General features: G+C 40.8%; 1 protein-coding gene across 4 annotated transcripts; it reads left to right on the top strand.

Annotated features, from left to right (window-relative positions):
* Positions 1-859: 859 nt before the first annotated feature.
* On the top strand, positions 860-21,457 carry PLEKHF2 (pleckstrin homology and FYVE domain containing 2). Of its 4 annotated transcripts, none has more exons than XM_027692301.1 (2): positions 860-955; positions 18,090-21,457. In XM_027692301.1, the coding sequence occupies exon 2, from the start codon at positions 18,104-18,106 to the stop codon at positions 18,851-18,853; it is 750 nt and encodes a 249-aa protein (XP_027548102.1). In that variant the 5' UTR covers positions 860-955; positions 18,090-18,103; the 3' UTR covers positions 18,854-21,457. The 4 variants fall into 4 exon arrangements, with proteins under 4 accessions (XP_027548102.1, XP_027548104.1, XP_027548103.1 ...); XM_027692303.1 differs by lacking the exon at positions 860-955 and adding an exon at positions 1,010-1,351; XM_027692302.1 differs by lacking the exon at positions 860-955 and adding an exon at positions 1,410-1,589.
* Positions 21,458-22,170: the final 713 nt, after the last annotated feature.

Genomic DNA, 22,170 nt, shown 5'->3' with positions numbered 1-22,170 from the left:
ACTCCACCACCAAACTATTTTTATTCCCCAAAAAAGCCAATCACATTATTGCTCAATAATGTGAAATTTGGGAAATGAAACTGCTATATTGCATGTAAGTGAAATTTTCTTAAAAAAGAAAGCCCCTTGGGCCATTTTCCAGAGCACAGATTTTGGCACCAGCGTGACACTACAAAGAGCATGGTGCTGTGTCCCCTTCTCGGCGGCTCCCCAGAACACCCCAGCCCCCTTTCCCCTCTGTACCATCCATCAGTGGCTGGAAATGTGAGAAGGATCAGGTTAGCTACCGAGCAGCTGGCTAGATTTGGAAAATATTGGTCTGGATATTGCTCTGTTGATGTGTAGACATTAAAAATGCTAACACAGAAGATGGAAGGGGCTCCTCGTGTTGACAGCGTTTCTGGTGGGAGCCGTTCTGGCAGATCTGCCACACTTTCTCCATGCTGACCAGGCAACTCTTCAGACTGAAAAATGTTGCTAATTCCCTTCCGTGCGCTGTATAAAACTTTAAGTACAGAGAGGTAGTTAAAAACGTGCCCGCGCTGAATTACACTGAATTACAGTTGGGAGAGCATACTTAAGAGCCACGAGCGCGAGCATAAACCCGGGATGGTGCACAAAGAATGGAAACGTGTTGGTTTAAAACAAACAAACAAACAAAACCGAGAGACAATAGTCTCGTGTCTGGAGTATCCCTCCTCCACGAGGTGCCACTCGTGGGTTAGGAACGGCCGAGCCCCGCTCCGCTCTGCCCTCCCCACGCAGAACGGCCCTCGGGGCCGGCCCGGCGCTGAGGGAACGGAGGGAGGGCGGTGCCGCCTCAGCCCTTCCCGCCCAAGATGGCGGTGGCCCCGCCCCGCCGGGCGGTGTCCTGCAGCCCGTCCCCCGGCGCGGGGTGTATGACCGCGGCCGTGCGGGGAGCGGGGCAGGCGGCGGCCGGAGCGGGGTGCACTGGGTGAGCAGCGCGGGCTGCCCGTGTTCCGGCCGGGGGGGGGCTCGGCCCAGGTCGGGGCCGGCCGGGGAGCGAGAGGGAAACTTTCCTCACGGAGCCCTTCTCCGCCGGGGCTCCGGCCGCTTTCCCGCGGCCATGTTGGGAGCTGGGGGCTGCCTGGCGGAGATGGAGCTCCTCCGGCGAGAGGCGGCGTCGAGCTCCGCTGTCCCGCCGCGGGGCTGGGGCAGCGCCGCGTCCCGCCGGGAGGGAGGGAGGCAGCGGGGTGGGAAGGACCCGGGGAAGGAAGCGGCGGTGGTGGGCGCTGGCTTGTCCCAGGGCGTTGAGGGACTTGGGGGGCCTCGGAAGCGACTTTGACTTCGGGAAGGGGGAGAAACAGCGGCGGCGGCCCCGCGGCGTTACGTAAGTGCCCGAAACTCCCCGACTCGTGACTCCGCCGGGGCGCCGTGAGGCGGCGGGCGGGACGGGACGGGGCGGGCGGGCGGAGGGCGCTTCCTGCCCCGGTGGGGCCGCCCTCCGCCCGAGCCTTCGCCCGCCCCGTGAAACTCCTCGTCGTTCTCGGAGCGAGTCGCCTGGGAAGTCTTGATGCTGTGGTAAAAAAACCAGCGGAACCGCGAGTGGTGGCGGCTGCGAGTATAAGGTGCTATTTTTTTTTTCCTGGGAAATTCGCATATTTTGTATTTTGGAGGAGAATGTGACTGGTCTGCCAGAGATACGTGTGGCACATAAGCTGTTGTCTGAAAGCAGCTCGGGAGAAGACAGCCGCATGTTTTTCCTCTCGCCTCGCTTGAAATACTTACATGCATAGGCACTGGTATTTATAAAAGGCAAAACTGCTCATCACGGCAAGAAAGTGATGGGTGAGTCTGCTGAGCAGCGCGTCCTGGCATCGGCTTTCTTCCTGCTAAGGGAAACAGCTGTAACTCGAGTTTTGACATGAAGCATCAGTACAATAGTTGTTGATAACCAAAACGACCTGTTGTATCCTTAACCGCAGATCAAGGACTGTCTTTTGGCTGAATTGATGCAAGTGGTTCCAAAAGCATCATTAAGTTCAAACTCGGACTGTGCTAAGAGTTACTGTAAGTGTTAATGTGTATCTGAGAAACACTGTATCTGAGGCTGGATATGCCTAACAGTTTAAGTTCAGATGAGGTTAGTACAGTAAGCATAGTGAGTCTAAAATCAAACCCACAACACAGGAATCTGTTTCAGAACTGAGGTTGCAAATTCCTCTTTCTCTTGAAATAAGAAGAACTTAAATACTCAGCTCTCAAGTTATGATACTTGTATATTGAATTATTTTAGAGATGGCTGTCTGAAAGAAGGGAAGTACTTAAAAACGGCGGTGCAATCAGTGCTGAGATCCTACGGATTAATTGCTTTGTATGCAGCCATCAACATGCAGAATGGAATTGGTTCTTTAGCTCAGAAGGCAGTGCTCTTGTTTTTAACCTTGATAATCTAAATACTTTTAACTAATCCCGTGGGAGATAAGAGTTCCTGTGTTGTTAAATGTGTTGTATATCAGCTCAGTTTGTTAAATAATATTTTCCCGAGTATTTTAGTCCCATGCCAAGTATGTTGAAAACAACAGTGAAAGCGAAGTGGTGTGAGCCTGAGTCCCAAATTCTTGCTTCTGAATGCAGGTTGGCTCTGTGCCTTTTGGAGTGTCTTGAGTTTTACTCTGCATGGAAACCCATATAGAGGAAGTCCCTAAAACGATAAATAAAAGCCTGTGAATAGAAATTTGGAGCTGGAAAAGCTTGTTCAGTTTCCTCTGTTGTATTCTCTAGAGAGAGAGAGAGTAGCATCTTTTCACCTAGAAGCAAGTTTTCACTAGATGCAGTGTTGACATCATTCTTCAGCAAGATCTCCATTCTATTTCCCTTAAATTATGGTCTGAGCCTTAACTGTAGTAATTAGACATGTCTCTGGCCTAAAAGAAGATCTGTCCATAGTATCATAAAGCCCTATAGTTTACAAAAATTATCATTGTCAAAATGATTGTTGTACTGAAAAGATAGGATGACTTTTAGGTTTCACTGTTGGGGTTGGTGGATGCAGGAAGGCTTCAGAGCAGTGAAGAGATGGAACTGCAATCTCAGGTGAGGTGTGGTATGATATAGCTTGGCTCATCTTGTTTATCTTCCCAAAAGCCCTGTGAGAGCAATAAAGGCAGGGTACAGGCACTGGTTTTGTACCCTTGCAGCATTTTTGGTGGCTTGCCTTCACCAGAGAGGACTAGAGGTGTTAAAGTGAAAGCTTAGGGTCAAGGCATGGCACATAGCTGAGGCAGAGTTGAAGTGTTTAGCACTTGCAGATCTAATTTTCTAGAAAGGTATCTGTAAGAAAATGTTGGAATTGGTGTCCAAGCAAATAAATGGCATGCAAGTTTTTGTTCTTAAAGGGCATTTATTAGCGGGGGATGTCAAATAAGGACACCCCAGTGTTAACAGTGGATATGATTCTTAGGTGATGTTAGGTAAGGAAGTTAAATTCTTGATTTTTGAATTAAGAAATCAAACCTTAATCTGTACAACCTCAGATCCTAAATGTACATTGTGACTTATTCCAAGCTCTGTTAATATTTAAGCTTACTTTTGCATTTAGTTTATGTTTTTTTAAAAAAAGTTACAGATGTATATTTTAAACTTTGAAGAATTAAGTCAGTAATTGAATGAAGCTTGATAATCTGGGATTGTTCCAAAAGAGAAAACATAAGGGCAAATACAGGCTTTTGAAATAGAAACACATTTTAAAACTTTCTCCCTATGCAGCAAATGCCAAGTTTGCTGTTGTACAATAACTTTTGTCTCCATGGTTCAGCAGAGGACTTGTTCTTACAGTTCAGGAGGGGTGAAAAACTGCTCTACAGATAGGTGTGATAGAACCTGTTTACAATGCTGAAGATTATTGTTATCAAAGTTACAAAATGTGGTGACAACTGTGTTAGCAAGTAATGTCCTGCAAATTCTGGGCCACATGATCAGTGCTGTTGAAATATATTGTCTGCTCACTTGAGAAGTGGCTTGACTGAGAGTTGTGGGACAAAGAGTCTCCTTTTATGAAAATAAATGTTATAGTGCAGAAGTGTTATTGAACAGAAGAATATTTCATGTTTTTCAGCCTGCTACTTTAATACTACACAGTCGAAAACACACTCATATGTTTACTTTAGTTGCATGAATAGATAAGAGTGCTGCTGCCCTAGAGATAATGATGTGGGGTTTCGGTGTTTTGGTCTTGTTGGCTTTTTGTTTTAGCCTATTAGTAATAGTAAATAATTTAAGGATTTTAAAAATTAGGTGGGAGTGGCTCTCTATTTTTTTTTTCCTCTTTGCATCATTATGCTTTACAATAAAACAGTGTCAAGCATATTGTGTATGTAATATAGTAGGATTTTGGCATTTTGTCTAAGTGTAAAAGAAAAAAAACAGTTGAAAGTTAAGGATTTCAAATAGAAGAATGTTCTCGGTACATCCCCCCCGCAATACCTGAAGGTAGTAAGATGCCATGCAAGCAGTTAGTTACTGTGTTGAGAGGCAATCTGTTGAGAAGTTTTACTGACTCAAACAGATACAAGAGGGTCGGTAGAGATTGATGTGTATGATCTTTTTATCAGCAGCTTAAGCTCTCATTAAATGCTTCTTGTATCTCAAACATATCATCTAGGGGTAACCATTTTGCTTATAAGTACTTAGTATGCCTTCTGAAAAAGGAAAAGTTACAGCACGTTCTTTGACATTTGCATTTCTAAAGTGTACACGTAATTTGTTAATGGAAATTAACAGTGGATTGTACACACAGCCGTTCAGGTTGTCAGCATCTTTTTTGGAACGGTGAGCTGTGCAGGTTAACTTCAGTGCAAACCTTTGTGTACTTTTCAAAGTGTCCTCTAGATAGTCTGTACTCCGAGTGCTTTCTGTGTAACTAAAACGCATCAAAAACATTTGACAAGCAGTAAAAGGGAAAAGGGCCAGTGAGTGCATTTCCCAAGAAAGCATCTACGGTAAGCTGCTATGATTACTAGGTTCTTTCAGGAAATGACTCCTTTTCTTTTTTAACCTTCTGCTTTAAATTTCTGACTTAGCTGTCAATACTTGGTAATGTAAAACTTCTGAGAGTGATTTTGGGTGTACTTCTGTTCTGAAAGCTGTGTGTGACAGTGATTTCCCGCTCCCCTGCTCTGATCTAGGTTAACAGCGTGGAGGCAAGTGAACTGCCCTTTTAACACCCAGGGTACGGTTAAAAAACTGGTTACGTTGAAGACTGACGTTTTATTTACGGTATCATTGTTAAAGCTTTCCTTTTGGCTTTTGTTAATAGCTGTCAGATGTCAGTTTTCTTAACTGCTCACCCATGTGTCACTAGGTAGCAGCATTTGATCTAAAAAAGGGATTATGTCCCTTGCTCAGAAAGAGAATTCAACACTTGGCTTATTGGCTTATGTGTTTTTAAATAATGCTGGATAAATAAATTTTAAATATTTCTGAGAGTTGACAGTGAGAGGTGCATGCTTGCAGCACTGCAGTAGTCTTGTCAAGCTTCCTGAAAATGACATGTGGTTGAATTTCAAACCCCAAACTGTGTTTCAGCTGCCTGTGAGCCCCTGGTTCTGCTGGACTGGGGGTTTCATCCTGGTGCCAGTCCTGCCGTGCACATGGTTACTGGGGCGTGAGCCATTTTTGGTACCAACTCGAGCAACTTCTTTCAGCAGGTTTAAATGGTAGGAAGAAGATTCCCTGCAGCCAGACATGTTTGCCCCTAGTCCGTTATTACTGGTGAACTAATGGTAGAAATTATTTGGATTTTTTTTTTTATTTTATTAAGGAGTTAAGAATTTTAAGGGGGTCAGTATGTCTGTATATTTTGTTTTTCTTACTACAATATTGAAAATGTGCTCCAGCAGTGTTTTGTCTGACCCTGTTGGGTAGTGACCAGCTGCCTGGCCTCCTGAAGGTATTTCTACAGTATAATATAGTATTAGGGTTACCCCCTAAAGTGGAGATTTCGTAACTTATGTAGGCCAGGAGAAGGAGGTTGAGTGTTGTTACTTGGCTTGTATCTTGTTTAGTTTTGTAGAAATGCTTAGAATTACTGAACTGGTGAAAGAAACCTCTTTTTGGTGCAGCTTCTTTTCCTGGAACACAATATCTGAACTTGAGAGAGCACATGCATGAGGAAAAAAAAGTATATAATAATAATGAAATAGCAATGATGTGGTTATGGTGCTGTGCTTGTAAATTGTGAAACTGCATGTGAAAACTTTGCTCTGTTTCAAACATGGCTACTAGAAGTGAAAGTCCTTTTATGTTGCAGTTGTTTGTAGGAAGTTAATGGCTCTGGCTCTTGCCTAGCTTTGACTATTTGGTAACTCTCTAGCTTGGTCATGCTATGATTGATTACTTATAGTCTAGTCCTTGTTAGACTGTGAGTGAAGTGCAGTAACTTCTCTCATAATGGTAATAAAAGTGAACTAAAGAAAAACAGGCAGCTTTTCTTTTTGGTTTTTGTTTGTTGTTTTTTTTAACCCTAGCTGGTTTAAGTACCTGTGCATAATAAAAAGACATAAACCAGTGAACAAGCAGTTGTGTCATAGGTTTGTGTTCGTGAAAAAAGGGAAAATAAAATTCTGTTAACTCGAGGAAGCTCTTTTGAGCATGTAGCTGTTCTGAGCTCTCAAGTGCTAAAACAAACAGATGCCCTGAAATGCAGGAGGTGCTGTTTTTAGTGTATACTTGTATGTAAGAGGCACACATTGGAAATCCTTTTGTAAATATCCTCCACTTGTAGGTTAAGAAGCATTGTGTGTTGCAAGAAGCATGCTGGAAAATACTATTTATTTTAGTCACTGAAAACCAAATCCCTTTTTTCACACTGACTGAGAGATGGTCTAGCTAACCATTAGCAAGTTGCCTCCGTGTGTGCTGTAATAATCCATAACAACAACAAACCACACGGCCGGTCTGGTTTTGGAGAATTGCTTGCAAGATGGATTTGGCAATAGTTCTTGTAGAACAGCTGCATCTGGATCTGTTTTTCTAAATTCTAATGATGCTGTGTGCCCTTCCCAAAACAATCTAAATAGGTCTGCTTCAAGATTTAAAACATTGATGCTGTGGATTCTCTTCATTGTGCTGGGTTGGCAAAACTTAAGCAGGATATAGCTTGCTCTGAAATTGGTCAGATCCTTTTGATTGATTTCTCACGTCCCTCACCCAATGTCCATTTATGTTTAGCAGTGTAGTATTTGTATCTGTCAAGTTATGTGCTAGCCCAGATGTCCAGATGTGTGCCCTGGTGCTGCCCGAGTGGGCTGTGAGCAGTTAAGCTGTTCCTTGGCACGCAGTGTATCGGATGGGAAGGGCACACCCGGCGCCTGTCCAGGCAGCCTGGAAGGGAGGGGTAAGCTGCTGTTGCCGCCAAACTGCAAAATAATGTTTGCCAAGAGAGACTCTTAAACAGCTAAACGGTGGAGTAGGGAAACACTAAATTGTAAACAGAAAAATGTATTCCAGTATTTGGTATTGCAACCTGGTCAAGTGATCGTTTAGGTACTGACCTAGCACATGGAGTTCATGTCTGTCGGAGCTTCTTGTGGCAGAGCAGGATCCCAGTACTGCTGTTCTCTGCCCTTGACTCTTCATGCACATTTCTAAGGTGTTGATCTGTTGTCTGCTTTTCTTCTGACGGCTTTTAGCTACCCAGAACTGTGGAGAACTTCAGAAGGAACTTGAGCTTTTTAGGGCTTAAGATGGGAACCAGTGGAAACTGGTTTTGAAACCATATTCTGGGTGTATGTTCCCAGTACTTTGATTTAGATGAAAGATGCAGTTTGCTAGCACCAGAGCTTAAACTAACCACTGCTAGTATTCCTAAATACATACAAATGGCAACTCAAAATACTAGGGTGCTTCCCCATGACAGCAAAGATGTGATCTGAATATTGAGCTATTTTAGTCACTTGTTTGTCAATTAATTTTGAAGGGTACATGTGTTCTGTAGTTTATAAATAGATAGTTTTATATATACAAAACATCAGCCTTTTTACTTATCTCCATTTCAGTATGCTGTCAGCTGCAAATATTTGATATGCCCACAGTTGCCTCTGCTTGCAGATGAGTTTGTCAGATTTGAAACGCTGTTCATGATGGATCAGACCTGTCTTTTTACCTGTGCAGAATTCGAGTTTTCAGGGTTGTGTGGCTGTGTGCTGTGGTTTGGGGTTTTTTGTTTGTTTGTTTTAATATTTCCTTTTAATATTTTCTTTAGTCCCAGCCACTTGGTTTGCACATGCATGTACTAGCTACCTCCTCTTTCACATCTTGAACAGTGTTAAGAATTTTCTCATCTAAATGGCAGCACTTCAGCTGGCAGTACTGTGTTTCACAAGTGCTGCTCAAAGCCATGTAAGCCGGTGTAGGTGCTTGGGAAATGCTCAGCTTATCTGCAGATGGGTAAGGATGCAGAGAAAATTTAGTGTAGATAGCTGCTTTGTTTGCTCCAACCCTTGACTGCCAGGTGTGGAATGGAGAACTCCGTGTTTCTTCCCAGCGGCAGCTCTGTCTCTGTCATGCCAGAAGACAAAAACAATATCAGCTACCATGGTTTATTGTAAATAGAAGCCTGACAGTGGTAACAAGCAGCTGACTTCATTAGAAAGCTGGACTTTTTACAAGAATGTTCCTCCTGGAGCTCTGCAGTGAGGTCTCTTCTCCCCTAAGAGACATTCAGGGACTTCTTCCGGTGCAGTTGAGGACAGAAGAGAAATACGACCCCTTCCAATTGGTCTAGGAGTGCATTGAAGCCCTCCTGGTCATGTACTTCCCTGTGGTACAAACCCTTTAGTACTGATTGTGTTTCCATCTTTCATATTTTCTGTTACTACCAAACAGGAAAAGGTAGTGGGAACAGCTTCAGACTCAGCAGTTCTGGATTTCTGTGTGTCTTTCATGGATGCCACGTGTTCCTTGCTTGGAGCAAGGGTGCTGGCATTACTGCACGTGGCATTACGGCCGAGGTGGTTCCACTCACCATCCGTGCAGGGCTGGTTTAAAACAAGTTAAAACAAGCCCATCACGTCTGGTGGGGAAGCCCTCTTCCGTATGCCTTTGTTTTCTTTGTGCGTCCTCTATGATTATTTAGCATTACAACTTGTTGGGAATGTGGGAGGTAGTGTTTCTGTTTACAGGCTGGTTAAATTGGTATTCTCTTTTCAACTGAGTAGCTAAAGTGCAGAACTTGGATGGTTTTGCCTGCATACTGCAGCTCAGGCAGTGTGTTAACTGTTCAACAGAGTAGCCTGGATAGTAAAACGGCATTGCTCTGTTCTTGCTGTGTAATGCATATGCTGCTTGGCAAAACAGATAGGCTGTTGCTAAAAATAGCTTTCTGTACCCAAACTAGCTTCTGAGTGGGTTGGGCAATATAAGGTCATATATCTTGAAAGTTCTACATAGAAATGATTTCCATCCCCAAGATGGAACTGGCCTTTCTAGGCATTCCTGACTCTGCTGGATAATGGCTATTGCAAATTTGAAGAGCTATCCACTTGCTATGTAGGTTTGATAATAAAGGGGTTTTTTTGTTGGCTTTGTTATGGATTTAGAATCATTTACATTCTATGAGAAATTCTTACACAACTGGTCAATTAAAGTGAAACAGCAGTCCTTACTTGTAAGTTGGAAATTAGAGTATACAAAAATTAAACTGTAATATATGAAAAGAATTACTAAACTGTAAGATGTCAGGGAGTTAAAACAGGAATTTCTATATTGTACTTTCAAGAAGAGCTTTAGTGGGATTTGACTTGTGACATCATTTGCAGCAATTAAAAAACAAAACAGATATGTCTGGTTTGTTATAGTAATTATAGGTTTATGATGACATCCAACTAGATAAATGCATGGATTTGCTTTCATGAAATATTTGGATGTGAATAAATGGACTGAGAAATAATCTAAATATTTCGAAAATATTGGCAGGGCAGAGTATTCACAGGTTGCACAGTATGAAGTAATGTGGTTGCTGTTAAAATATTTCCAGCATGATTTCTGCAGGTCTGTGGTTGATGCCAGAACATTAGCTAACAGGCTGAGATGAATGAAGGGTTAAGTCTGCTGGTTGGTACTGGATGTACCAGTAAGGGAGTGAGCTGATCTGTGTTTCTCCACACTGCAGCCATTGCTCCACAGGCTTGCACAATGCAGGAAGTCGTGTCTTCACAGTGGGGAAGAATAAAAAATTGCATTCAGGTAGAAAACACTACACTTAGAATCATAAAAATGAGACTTGGGAGAGATCCACAGTATCATTCCACTTCCCTGCTGGTGTCCTACTGATTGATGCTTACACTGTGTTTCTTTATAGTGTTAGGATGAAAATGTTGCAAGCATCTTAGCATCCACAGAGTAATCCAAAGCAGTCCCGGTATTGCCGTCGTCTTTTCCAGTGTTCTGTCTTGCAGCTTTTTTGACTTTATTCAATGCCAATTATTATTAAGGATGTGAAAAAATGGTGCAAAGAGTCAACAGCTTACATTGCCTTAAGGAAAAGGTAAATTTTTTTGTGTCTGTAAATCAAGTTAAAATTTCTGTACCACTGTCAGTACCTTTCTGAATGCTGCAGCCAATAACCAAGTTAGTCAAAAACGATCATATGGATAAAGGCTATGCCGAAGTTCAGAGGAACCTTATGCCTCATTTCCTGCTACCTTGATATAATCTCTTTAATCTGTTGTCTTTTCTTCTTTCTTTTCAGGATTATGATGAAGCTCTTTGTCATTCTTTATACTTGCATCTACCAGATATTATCAGGGTTATCCTCTGTAACCTTACCAGCTGGTTCTGATAGTGATGCCAAGACAGTTCATTAAATATTACAATTTTGGAAATATTTTTGTGAAGAGAAGCATTAGAGAATTGGTTATTAGAAGGCTGTATTTCTCTATAAGTGACAGTAGTTGTCTTATGTTTTAAATAGCATCCAGGACAGCTAGCTCCAGCACAGGACAGGTGTTTAGTTGTTACTGTCATGTCAGCTTTTAGCAGTGATAAGGACCCTTAGAAAACATTTGTCATGTTTGTATCTCCTCTCAATATTTTTGGGGGTGAATTTTTTTTAATTTCACTTAACTTTATGCACAAATTCGTCTTTTGACTATTTAATACAAAGCAACAAGGACCAAAAAGTGACTTGTGCATGAATGCTTGGATTCTGATTACAGCTAATCAGACCTAAGTGCATAGAAAGTGTAATAGAAAGGGTAATTTTGCCAACCAGGACAAGCGATGGTATCATCCTTCTCTATGTACTGAAGGAAGAAGTGTAGGAGGTGTACCTAGTGAGGTCAAAGTAAGATTTAATCTTTATGCTAATTTCTCTTCTGACTTGTATCAAAAACTTAGAGTATCTGCCGTGCATGAGTTTAGTTCAGCAATTTTCCACACTAAAACTATTTTCAAAGCATTAGATGTGGATAAGTTTAATCCTTAAACAGGTTGCACTTCAGAAATTTACTGTGTTTTACTTGGCAGTGGTGCAAAAAGTCGTGTTGCTCTTAAGAGCAATACACCTAATATTTATAGAGATTAACATAATGTGTTACAATACTGAGATGCCTTCATAGCTAGAAGTTTGTCTACAAAAAGTAGTGATATTACCATTTCAGACAGAGCTTTAAATGAGGGATGTAGAATGGTTCTGGGTAACTCGATTGTTTTTATGCAACTCTAACTCAAATTAGAGTGTCTTTCTTACGTAGGCAAAGTGTGAGACGAAAGCTGTGTGAGTCTGTTGTGATAATATAATTTATAACAATTATTTGAAACCTGTTACTGAAAAACTCCCACATAACTACCAGTGACTGATTCTGTCTGATAAACTCTTTTTAGGGAGAGTGTGATATTTTCCTCTGTAGATCCAAAAAATGAGTCATCTTACAACCCAGTCATTTAATGCCCATTAGATACCTGGTCAGCAGATAGCCTTTGTCTTTGGTTTACAATTTACTTGTTTTTGTCTTGTAAAAGTTTGGGGTTTTTTGATCTTCTGTACCTTTCACGTATGTTTAACTTGTGTGATTAAGTATAATAAAGCAAAATGCATTTCTGTTTGAAATTTGTTTTATTCAGAGCCCTCAAGTTGTGGAGTCAAACATGATAAAACCTTTAACTTTTGCCTTCTGTTAAGTGACTCTAACCACAAACTTTTATGAAGCATGTATGTTATCTTTGGGCAAGAAGGAAAATGGTTTAATTTGAATGTATGTGGTGTAACATAGTTGCTGACATTCTCTGAATGCAGATGCAAGTGTGAGAACAAGGGCTCTGCATGACAACTGGATAATTATTTAAGAGTTTATTGGGTGGCAAGGTATAATGTGCTTTCGTTTAGATTTGCTGTTTCTACCTTTTCTTCCTTTATTTCTTTTTATATTCCTCCATTTCTTATGCTTCTCTTTTCTATAATCTACATTTATTTCAGTGCACCAATAGCTAGATACCATTTCATCCATTCTGATGGTGTGGTCAGATGCTGTTGTTAGTGACACTTTTTTATGGAATTTGTGTTACTGAATCTGGCTCTGAAACATCCAGAATCTGCTGCAGCTTTAGGACTTGATGGGCCTCTTTGTGATTTAGTTTTGAGCTCTTGTACTTTTTCCAGCAGCTTAAATACACTCTTTTCCCTTTAAAGCTCTCACCTTAACTGAGAATATTTTTAGTAATGGACAAACTGCCTGCATCCTGATACCATGGCTCTGAGAAATCTAGACTGCTTGATTTGTATTAATGAAGTGTGTTACATGTAATTGTAACAGCCTAACTGCTGATTGTAAAGATGATGATAGATGAACTGACAATTATAGCAAGACCAGCAACATTCTTTCCCCTTGAAGGGAGGAGTATTGAAGAAAAATAATGCTAAAAATTAGTGGCTTATTAGTTAATGTCTGTTAGCAAAGACTGTCCACTAGACTGGCCCAAGCCAGGAGTAATGGAACACTGCTGGTTCTGCTCTATTGCTGAAAAAAACTGGGAATTTGAATTGTCCCCCTCTGCTGCGTACCCTTTGTGCCTGTCCTGCAGCTGGAAGGGAGTGCTGGTCGTCATGGTAGTATGCCCTGAGCTGGGGTGGGGAAATGGTTTTGTGCTGAGTTTGTATGCAGTCTGCATCACTATGCCATAATAGCTTTTTAAATCTCATTTCTCCCCTTCACCACCTGTGTTATTTATGGTTCTGCTGTGTGGTGCTAATGCCAGCTGCTACAGTGCTAAAGTAGTAGTAGAAAAGTTTTCTGTTAGTATTGAATTAGATGGAACTGTCAGTCAGGTTCGTGTTGTTTTTACTTGCTTCCTTATGTCTGTCTTCAACTGCAGCTATTCTTCTGTGCAGTTTAGTCTGGCCTCTATCAAGAGCAGAGCTAGCATATAAAATAAACATTCTCCTATTTTAAATAACACCTTTAAAAGCATTGAATCCTGGGAGATCATCATCCTGGTGTTATCACCAGGATACAGTGGCAGAAAGAAATGATTATGTGGAACATGACTTGTCAGTGCACAGCAACTCTAACAGAATTGTTTTCCTGCTGCAGTAGTATAGACAGTTTAAAACTGTAGTAAATATGTGATTTCCTCAACATGGATTCTGTTTTAGGTAAGTAGGTAACTTGTTAGTTCTTCAGAGGTTTCAGTGGCATCTGTTTGCTCACCTTGAAGGTGACCATTCTCACCAACAAGATACAAGTGTAAAACTGGAGTGAAATGAGAGCAAGATGATCTTGATATCTTGGTAACAGAACTGTTGTTTCTGTAGAAGCTTCTTTTGAATAAAAGTGGAAATAACTTAGTGTAAAACACAATTCTGTGTGTTGTAGAGGAGTTAGGGCTTTCTGTGTCATGAAATATTTTGTCACCTTTAAATAGCATATTATGCTGTGGAGATGAAAGCCTTTGCCCAGCATTTTCATCATGAAATGTACTTACTGAGAGTGTGTGTGAGGAGAAGGGCAAACTGAAGGTATTGCAGCATTTTGATAGTTGACATTTATTTATCTAGAAAGGTTGTTAAACCCTGCTTATGATACAGCTCTATGTAGCTAATTTTTCTTAAAGTGATCTATTTTTATTTTTTGTTTTTTGCAATGTTATATCTAGAAGCTAGTACTACACTGCAGTCTGGACACAAAACTGAATCTGATGTCTGTGAAGACTATCAGTCCGTCACAAATGGAGTCGCCCTTGTATGAGGGCCTGGGGACCTTTGGGAGTTCAAATACCAGATGTGTGAAACTGGAGTCAAATGTGATAAAGGTCTGAACAATATGTTTGAGGTTTTTTACTACATAGCATCCGTAAACTGAAACTATGTGTAAGATGCTGTCCCCTTAAGTGGAGTTGTCTAACCTTATTTTGAAGCTCATGGTTCTGGTTTATTCTTCACTGCTTAGGGAAGGATTGGGGCATGTTTTCAGCAATTTGCTGTCACTCAGGAATTGCTTTGTTTGATCAGATCTTGAGATCCTGCATCTTGAAGACAGTAATCCAGTATTTGCTGCTTATGGTGGCCAACAGCTTCAGAAGAAAATCTTAGCTGGAAGAGAGGAGGGTATTGCCACCCAGTTCCAGGGTATGATCTGTTATCTCTTACAATATATCTTAAATATGCTTTAAGACAAGATTAGTGTAGTCTTTAAATACTGGTAATTGATAACTTTGCTTTTATACTGTGACATTTTGGGATTAAAAGTTCTTTGTGTGTCCAGACAATTTTAATTTAGTATCTTTTTGATTGGTGTGCTCTTGAGAGGAAGAGGTGTATTTCTCCTAACTTTAGCTTTTGTGGCTTAGGGATGTCTTCTCTTTTGTATTTCTGGTCTATTTTTTCCATGTTTCATTCTTACTTGTAATCATGATGCGTTTTGGGTAGTTTTGTATCCATTTCTGAACTTCCTTTCTCAGAAAAGGCTAGTGAAGATGAATGAACATTAGCGTGCATAGGATTTCAGATGGATTTTTAATTTTTGATTCTTTAAAGACTTATGAGAAAAAAGGCAGAGTGCTTATTTTAAGAGGTCTAATCTCTTAGTGTGGGAAAATACAATTCGTGCCCTGGAAAAGTGGAATCAGTATCCATCAGCAGTCTGTGGCATTAACTGCCTTAATTGAGGCTGGCTGCTGACAATGTTAAACATTATAGCAAAAAATTTCAGTTTGGAAGATATGCGATTATCTTGTCTTCCTTAATAGTCCTTAACTTGCCCCGGATTCTTGCTTTAAGTCCAGCAAGTGATTATTTTCACAACAAGCTCAAAGTACAGCCTTCAGCACAAGTTCCGGAGTCATGCGTCTTGGTTTCAAGCCATGATGATTATTAAACGATCCTGGTTAGAGTTGTTTTCTCTTAGGTCCTCCTAGGGAACAGTTAATTAAAACCTTTAGCTTTTTCTCCCCTGTTTTCTTCTCCCAGTGGCTTGTATTTTGAAAGCTTTTGTGGTGACCTTGGACTGAGTTTGCAGATTATTGGCAGGGAGTGCAGAACGGCTGAGTTAGAACTGTGGAGCAGCAACTGCTTCCTACAGGTTGCTGTAATTTCATACCAAGAGCTCTCTTCACTGAAACTCATCAGTATGGCTGTATTTGTGGTTTTCTTTTGGGGGTGGGGGTGGTGTTCCCCCTTGGGCACTACCAAAAGCATTTAACTTGCTGTAATTTGTAGATAACTTGTATAAAAGTGTACGTTTAGAAGTAGCGTATATTGATTTGTACCTGCAGAAAGCGTATTCTTCTGGTCTGTCCTCTTTGCACTCTGACTGATGTCCTTCTGCGCTTTACAGGGAACATGGGATTACTAAATAACTTCAGACTGACCCTGTGACTGACTCTTTGCTTTCTAAGTTTGAAGGGCTGTTGGTTCAGCTTTGACACTTGCAAAGGCTGTTTATTGCTAGTATGTTGTTAGATGGGCATGTTTACCTGACAGTTAATGGCAATTAACTCTCATTCGAAGTCCTGGGCTTCAGCAGTCAGGCACCTAATTTGATTTTAAAAACTAGGACTACAGCAAGTACATCTAAAAAGGCTGCTAGTTTATTTTTTGCCTTCCCTTCTTATTACTTTCTGCTTGGCAGTTTTTGTTTTGTCTTCACTTTCTGCAGATCAAAATACTTTCGGATTTGGTAGCTTTGTAATTCCCCTAACTATAAAACTAGTTAACACAGTATTCACATATTATAACTAAACCTATAAGGCATGTAAAGGAAGTTCAAAAATAGTGCTGAGAAATTACTTTTAGAGATTCTTCTCTCTTCAATGTTAGACTTTGATACAAGATGATGTTGAGTGCAGGGCTTAAAAAAGGTAGTTATATCAGTTATATCTGTGCAAGCTCACTTGTCCTCCTTAATAGTCCTGTTTCAGTGTGCAGATAATTAAACTTTCAAAGCAGTAACTTACAATGACCATACTTAACATTGGGCATGTGGATTTGTGTAATCACAGTAACATACTTATTTAGATGAGGCCTGATGAGAGGTTTCATCCCTATTTTGTAAGGAAGTATCTGTGCTTTGATGCATAGGAAGAGGGTTGATTGGATCAGGTTATGGCAGAGCAGGGGAGTTTGAGCAGCATCAAGTCGGAGCCCTGTTTCAGCCCAGTTTCCTCTCTGTTGTAGGCTGATGCTGTATTAATGTCAGGCAATGTAGATCTAAAAGAAAAGGTAGGTAATGTAGAGGACTTCCCAAACTGGGATTGTGTCATGATGTGCCAGAAGTAGAGACTGGAGTATTTGCTGCTCAGCTCTTCTTCAGGCCTGTCCAAAGCGGTGCTTGTACAAGCAAAGGGCGTTGTGAGCATCAGCCCTGTGGAAGGCACTGGAGAGTGTCTTCTTCATGCTGAGACAAACATCTGTCCATAGTACTTGCCTCTGCCAGATATCTTGCTGCTCTCCATCAAGCACACAGTTCAGGTTCCTGGCTATATCACAAGGAGTTTGGGGGGAGCAGATCTGGGTCAGACTGACAAGAGTTTCCTTTGCAGACTTCTGCCTGGGAAACTCTGGAGTAAAAGATAGTCTAAAGAGTGATTTGCCAAGGTATGAATCACTATAGTGACTTCTTACTTTTAGTTCACTGTTGGATGCCTTAGATATCTCACCCTTACAAGAGAAAATCTTATTTACTGCTTGGGGAATGACGAGGTGGGGTTTTAATCCGTAATTGGAACATATGTACTCTTCAATTCATTAGCACTTTTGTGAAATATGAAGTCGTCTTTTCTAAAGTTTCAGCTGGGGCAGGTCACTTAGTCTTTCTCAAGAGCAGTTGTGAGCTGTGTGGCTTGTCCTCTGAGTAGGTCTGCCTGTGTACATTGCCTGAGTGTGAGAGATGCAGATGTGGTTTGAGTAGGTGAGGAGGGAGGCACTGTGGGGCTCCTGCAAAAACAGGGCAGCAGCAAGCAGGTGGTGAGCCACCAGGCATGACTCACTCACTCCCTGCTCCTGGCTCCAGAGTTTGCTGTGAAAGCAGGTGGGGGGGTGCAAGTTGTGGCCTGTACAAAATGTTTCTAGAAGGTAGATTCAGGAGTTTGGCCCATGATTTGAGGTTTACATACTGGAAAAAAAGAGCAGTACTGAGCTTGGGGAGTGTGATTTCCCATGTGAACGTCAATTATGTAATTTGTTTGTTGTGTTAAAATTAGCGTGGGTCTTCAGGCTGCTCAGTTAAGTTGATGTTTCTGCAGCATTAGAATTTGGAATGATGGATGATACTTCCTGTTGCCATCTGGAGAGTAGGTACAGGAGGATATGCAGAGAAATACAAGCATTAAACCAGGATGCAGTAACCTTACTAGAGAGGAACTAGTTTGTTGCCAGAGGCTTTCAAAAGCAGTGCCGTAGGTGCTATCTGTGTGATAAAGATAGCTGTCAGCTGCATGGAACATTTTTGCTTTTGGAAAAAAGACTAATTGGTTGCTAAAAATTCTTAGGTGTTAAATCTAGCCCAAGTCGATTCCTCTGAGCCAGTGGATGCTGTTAGATATTTTAAGAAATGCGGGGCTGGTACCTTCCTTGGGGAAGGCTGCTTGCTGTTGAATCAGTCCTGTTCTAATAACAAACTTTTTTCTAATTTTAGGATACTTGTGAAAGATGGTGGATCGCTTGGCAAACAGTGAGGCAAATACTAGAAGAATAAGTATAGTGGAAAACTGCTTTGGAGCAGCTGGTCAACCTCTGACTATTCCTGGTCGTGTTCTCATTGGAGAGGGAGTACTAACAAAGCTGTGTAGGAAGAAGCCCAAAGCAAGGCAGTTCTTTCTGTTCAATGACATTCTCGTTTATGGTAACATTGTCATCCAGAAGAAGAAATACAATAAGCAGCACATAATCCCGCTGGAAAACGTCACTATTGATTCCATCCAGGATGAGGGAGACTTACGGAACGGGTGGCTCATCAAGACACCCACAAAGTCTTTTGCAGTTTACGCTGCCACTGCTACAGAGAAGTCTGAGTGGATGAATCACATAAATAAGTGTGTTTCTGATTTGCTTTCCAAAAGTGGGAAGACTCCTAGCAATGAACATGCAGCTGTCTGGGTACCGGACTCGGAAGCCACGGTGTGCATGCGCTGTCAGAAGGCAAAATTTACGCCCGTCAACCGTCGTCATCACTGTCGCAAGTGTGGCTTTGTTGTGTGTGGGCCTTGCTCTGAAAAGAGGTTTCTTCTCCCGAGCCAGTCTTCCAAGCCAGTGAGAATCTGCGACTTCTGCTATGATCTTCTTTCTACTGGGGAGATGACTGCATGTCAATCCGCTAGATCAGACTCCTACAGCCAGTCACCTAAGTCATCTTTAAACGATGTATCTGATGATGATGATGATGAAGACAGTAGTGATTAAGGACAAAACGTTTTTTCCATGTGTTGCAAGTTGTTTCAAACCATATGGAGCTGCTTTTGGGGGAGTCTGTAGTGAGGTTCCTCAGAAAAATCCTGTTCTAGCCATAAAATATGCCTGAATATCTTCGATTGCGATGTGCCTCAATCTATGAATTCTCTAGACAATAGTTGTTTTTTTTCTCCTCTGCAGGGATAGACTGGTGCAAATGTTATCAGAATATTTTCCAACCTCATATACTTGAGTTGTGTCTAGGTTAGGCTTTTGTGGAAGACCGGAGAATAAAATGTACTTTCTTAATTTGACAACCCATACTTTCTAATGTTTCATATTAATATGTTATGTGGAGGTTTTTTGGATATGGGAAGGAAAACTGTGAGCATGCATGGGATGGTGATGTTTTCGTTAATCCTGTAGACTATGTTGTTTTTCTAGCCGTGGTATATAATAAGTTGAAAGGTGATGTAATTTACAAACCTAAATGTCACAAAACTTGGAAACTCTTGTTTTGCTCTTGCTTATGACTTCCTATGCCAAACAGTGCCTTGTATCAATTGTGCTGATTCAGGAAGAAACAAACCTATTTTATGTCGCCTAGTGCTGGTATCTGAGAGATTGTTGGTGCTATTGAAAATAACTGCTGTGTTCAAAGTGGAGCTTTGATAAGGTCATAACTGTACCTCGTGGTGGGTGATGGAGACCCAAATCACATGTCCTCACCTGTGCAGTCAGACCCGAAGACTCTGCAGGTTCCCACAGGCTTCAGCAGGGTTCTCCTTGCAGAAGTTGTGTTGTGGGTCAGGATCTTGAGATGAGAAGCTTAGGGAGACTCTTTGTGGGGATTTACACATTTTCTTTTCAGAACAGTTACTAAGTTTCAAATTTGGCAAATGCATACTGAAATTTTAGTTGGGTGATACAGCATTTGGATGTGATAGCCTGTATATTTTTGGAAATAATTCCCAAAAATGACACTAGATTTTTTCTTAAAACATTGGTGAGAAGATTGCGTTTTTTTCTCCCCAGGAATTTTATTGGCTCATTTAAAAATAACCTCATATTTTCAACAAAAAGTCTGCAAGTATCCTTATAAAACTGGCTTTCCTTTTTACACAGCTGACCTCAGGATAAATGTGAGATGCAAGTTATTTCATTCTAAATGTATACCCAGGACCAAGAAAGATGTATTTAAGGACTGTAATGGAATCATCAGTGCAGAAAATGTCTCTATCATAGTATTCATTTTTATTTCTTGAGTACCGAAGCATCATGTTCCCATATAAATGTAAAAGTTAGACTTGTAAAGACACGTTAAACCCCCAAATATTTGTTTCTGTATTTTTATACTGATAGCATCAATTTTGAAGCAGAAAGACCTCTTTGAAATAGTTGTATAAATATAGTAGCAACTGACTTTATACAAAAAATGTTAAAGTTTTGTATCTCTGAATGACAATTTCTGCACTGTTTGCCTTGGTTGGCAATAATTGGGTTAAATATTTATTGAATAAACAATCAATGCTGCATGTTGCACTAGTCTCCCATTCTGTATGCTGAAAGTGTCAGTCATATTTTTTAATAAAAATTAGCAGAGCACTTCAAAGCTGAACCCCTCCATGAGATTTCTGGTAGCTAAAGATACACTTAGCATCTTTAGAGAGGCACTCTACATTCATAGTTTGCAAGACATTGCTTCAGGTGAAAATTGCATTAATATTTCTAGCTTAGACAATTTCTAAAAATAAGGCTTTTTATAAAAGCACTGAAGAGTATTTGTTCTACTTGGAAATAAATACACAAAGGGGAAAACACTTTCTGATGCAGACTTGGGACCAGGAAGATTCTGTAAAATTGCTAGATTATATGTATTGAAAGGCTAGCTGAAATATGCATACTTTTTTCTTGAAAGAAGGGGGAATGGTGACCTGCAGCAGGGAAAAATGGGCTATTCTGAGAATGCACTTTGAGTTAATAGTGCTTACTTTTTGTACCTCTCAATATTTCTATTTCAGGAGTGGAGACCTGTCAGCTTCAGTTTTTCTAGAGAATCAAAGTACAAACCTCCCTTGTACATACCTTCTAATGACTAACAATCATTTTCTTCGTGATGCAATTGTTTCCTCTTTCTTAAGCTGTCAAATATTAACTTGTCTTGTTAACGAGTCCATCTCCTTGTTTACTTTCCCCTTTGTTTCCATACCTTATGCTTATCTTCAGCACCTTTCTCACCCCTAAAAGGGTTGCTGAGAGTTAGATCACATCCTGTATTTTTTGAGAATGTATTTGTACCTACTTCAGATATCTTTTTATCTGTGAATGAAACTTGCACTGTGCTGCACTGATCCCTGAAGCTGTAACCAAACCAATGACTGTGTCGAATTTTTCATCTGAAATTGATGTATATGGTTAGAGCTTTTTTAAAAAGCATTAAAAAAAGGTGTTTAATGGTAATACTCCTATTCCTCAGTAATACTTGTTTAAAACTTTACAAAATGGACTTAACATTGACTTCTCTTGTAGTTAAAAATTCCTGAAAGGGCTCATTTCGTACTTTGTAATCTTGTTCTGTCAAATTATTTTATTTACAAATATATGGTGTAGCTTCAAGCCTATGTGTTTAATTTTCTTTAACTGTGGGCCTTCAAAGGTGAGAGAAAAGAGGGCAGCTGGTTTTTATATTGACAAGTAGGTTAGCAGCAGGTTTATTTACTGTCAGGAGGGATTAATAAGCTGGGAGCATGAGCACACAGGAGGAGTTTTAAGACTAATTTAGAACTAAACGTGGTTATGGACTTAGAAGCCACTTGCACATTTAAGTAATGTTTTAAAACAAGGATGACCAAATGTGTTGCAAAGTTTGGCTTTTGTTGGACCAGTGACAGTTGAGCCACTGGAAGAGGTTGGAGGGCCAGCCCTCATGTCAGCAGGATGCTGAGCAGCCCAGCTCCAGTGCTACAGGTCTTGACTGTCGGCCCTGTCAAACCACCACTGGGGACAGAACTTCTTGTGGTTTCAAACTGGAGAGTAACTTGGTACTTTTCTCAGAGCTTCTGCACTCTTTGGGCTAAAATACGGATTAAGTATGGACAGTCTCTGCGTATTTTGTGTACTTTTTGTTTGTGGAAGATTTAACCTGCTCTTCTTCTATAAACTTTCCAAATTCAATGGAATAAAAGCAGCAGCCTGTGTGTCTCTCATCTAAGGCTCTGCAGTCAGCTTCTGCTTCGTAGAAGATTCTGTATTGGAGAAATAAGTACGTTTGCTTTAGCTGAGTTCACAGTTTGCACAGTGTTTACCAATACTTCATAGTTCACTTGCTG

Source organism: Neopelma chrysocephalum, unplaced genomic scaffold, assembly GCF_003984885.1.
Source record: "Neopelma chrysocephalum unplaced genomic scaffold, ASM398488v2 Primary Assembly neopelma1_86, whole genome shotgun sequence".
NCBI classification, from domain to species: Eukaryota; Metazoa; Chordata; class Aves; order Passeriformes; family Pipridae; genus Neopelma; species Neopelma chrysocephalum.
The sequence above is the reverse complement of the archived record's forward strand: the minus strand, read 5'-3'. Positions and strand labels throughout refer to the sequence as shown.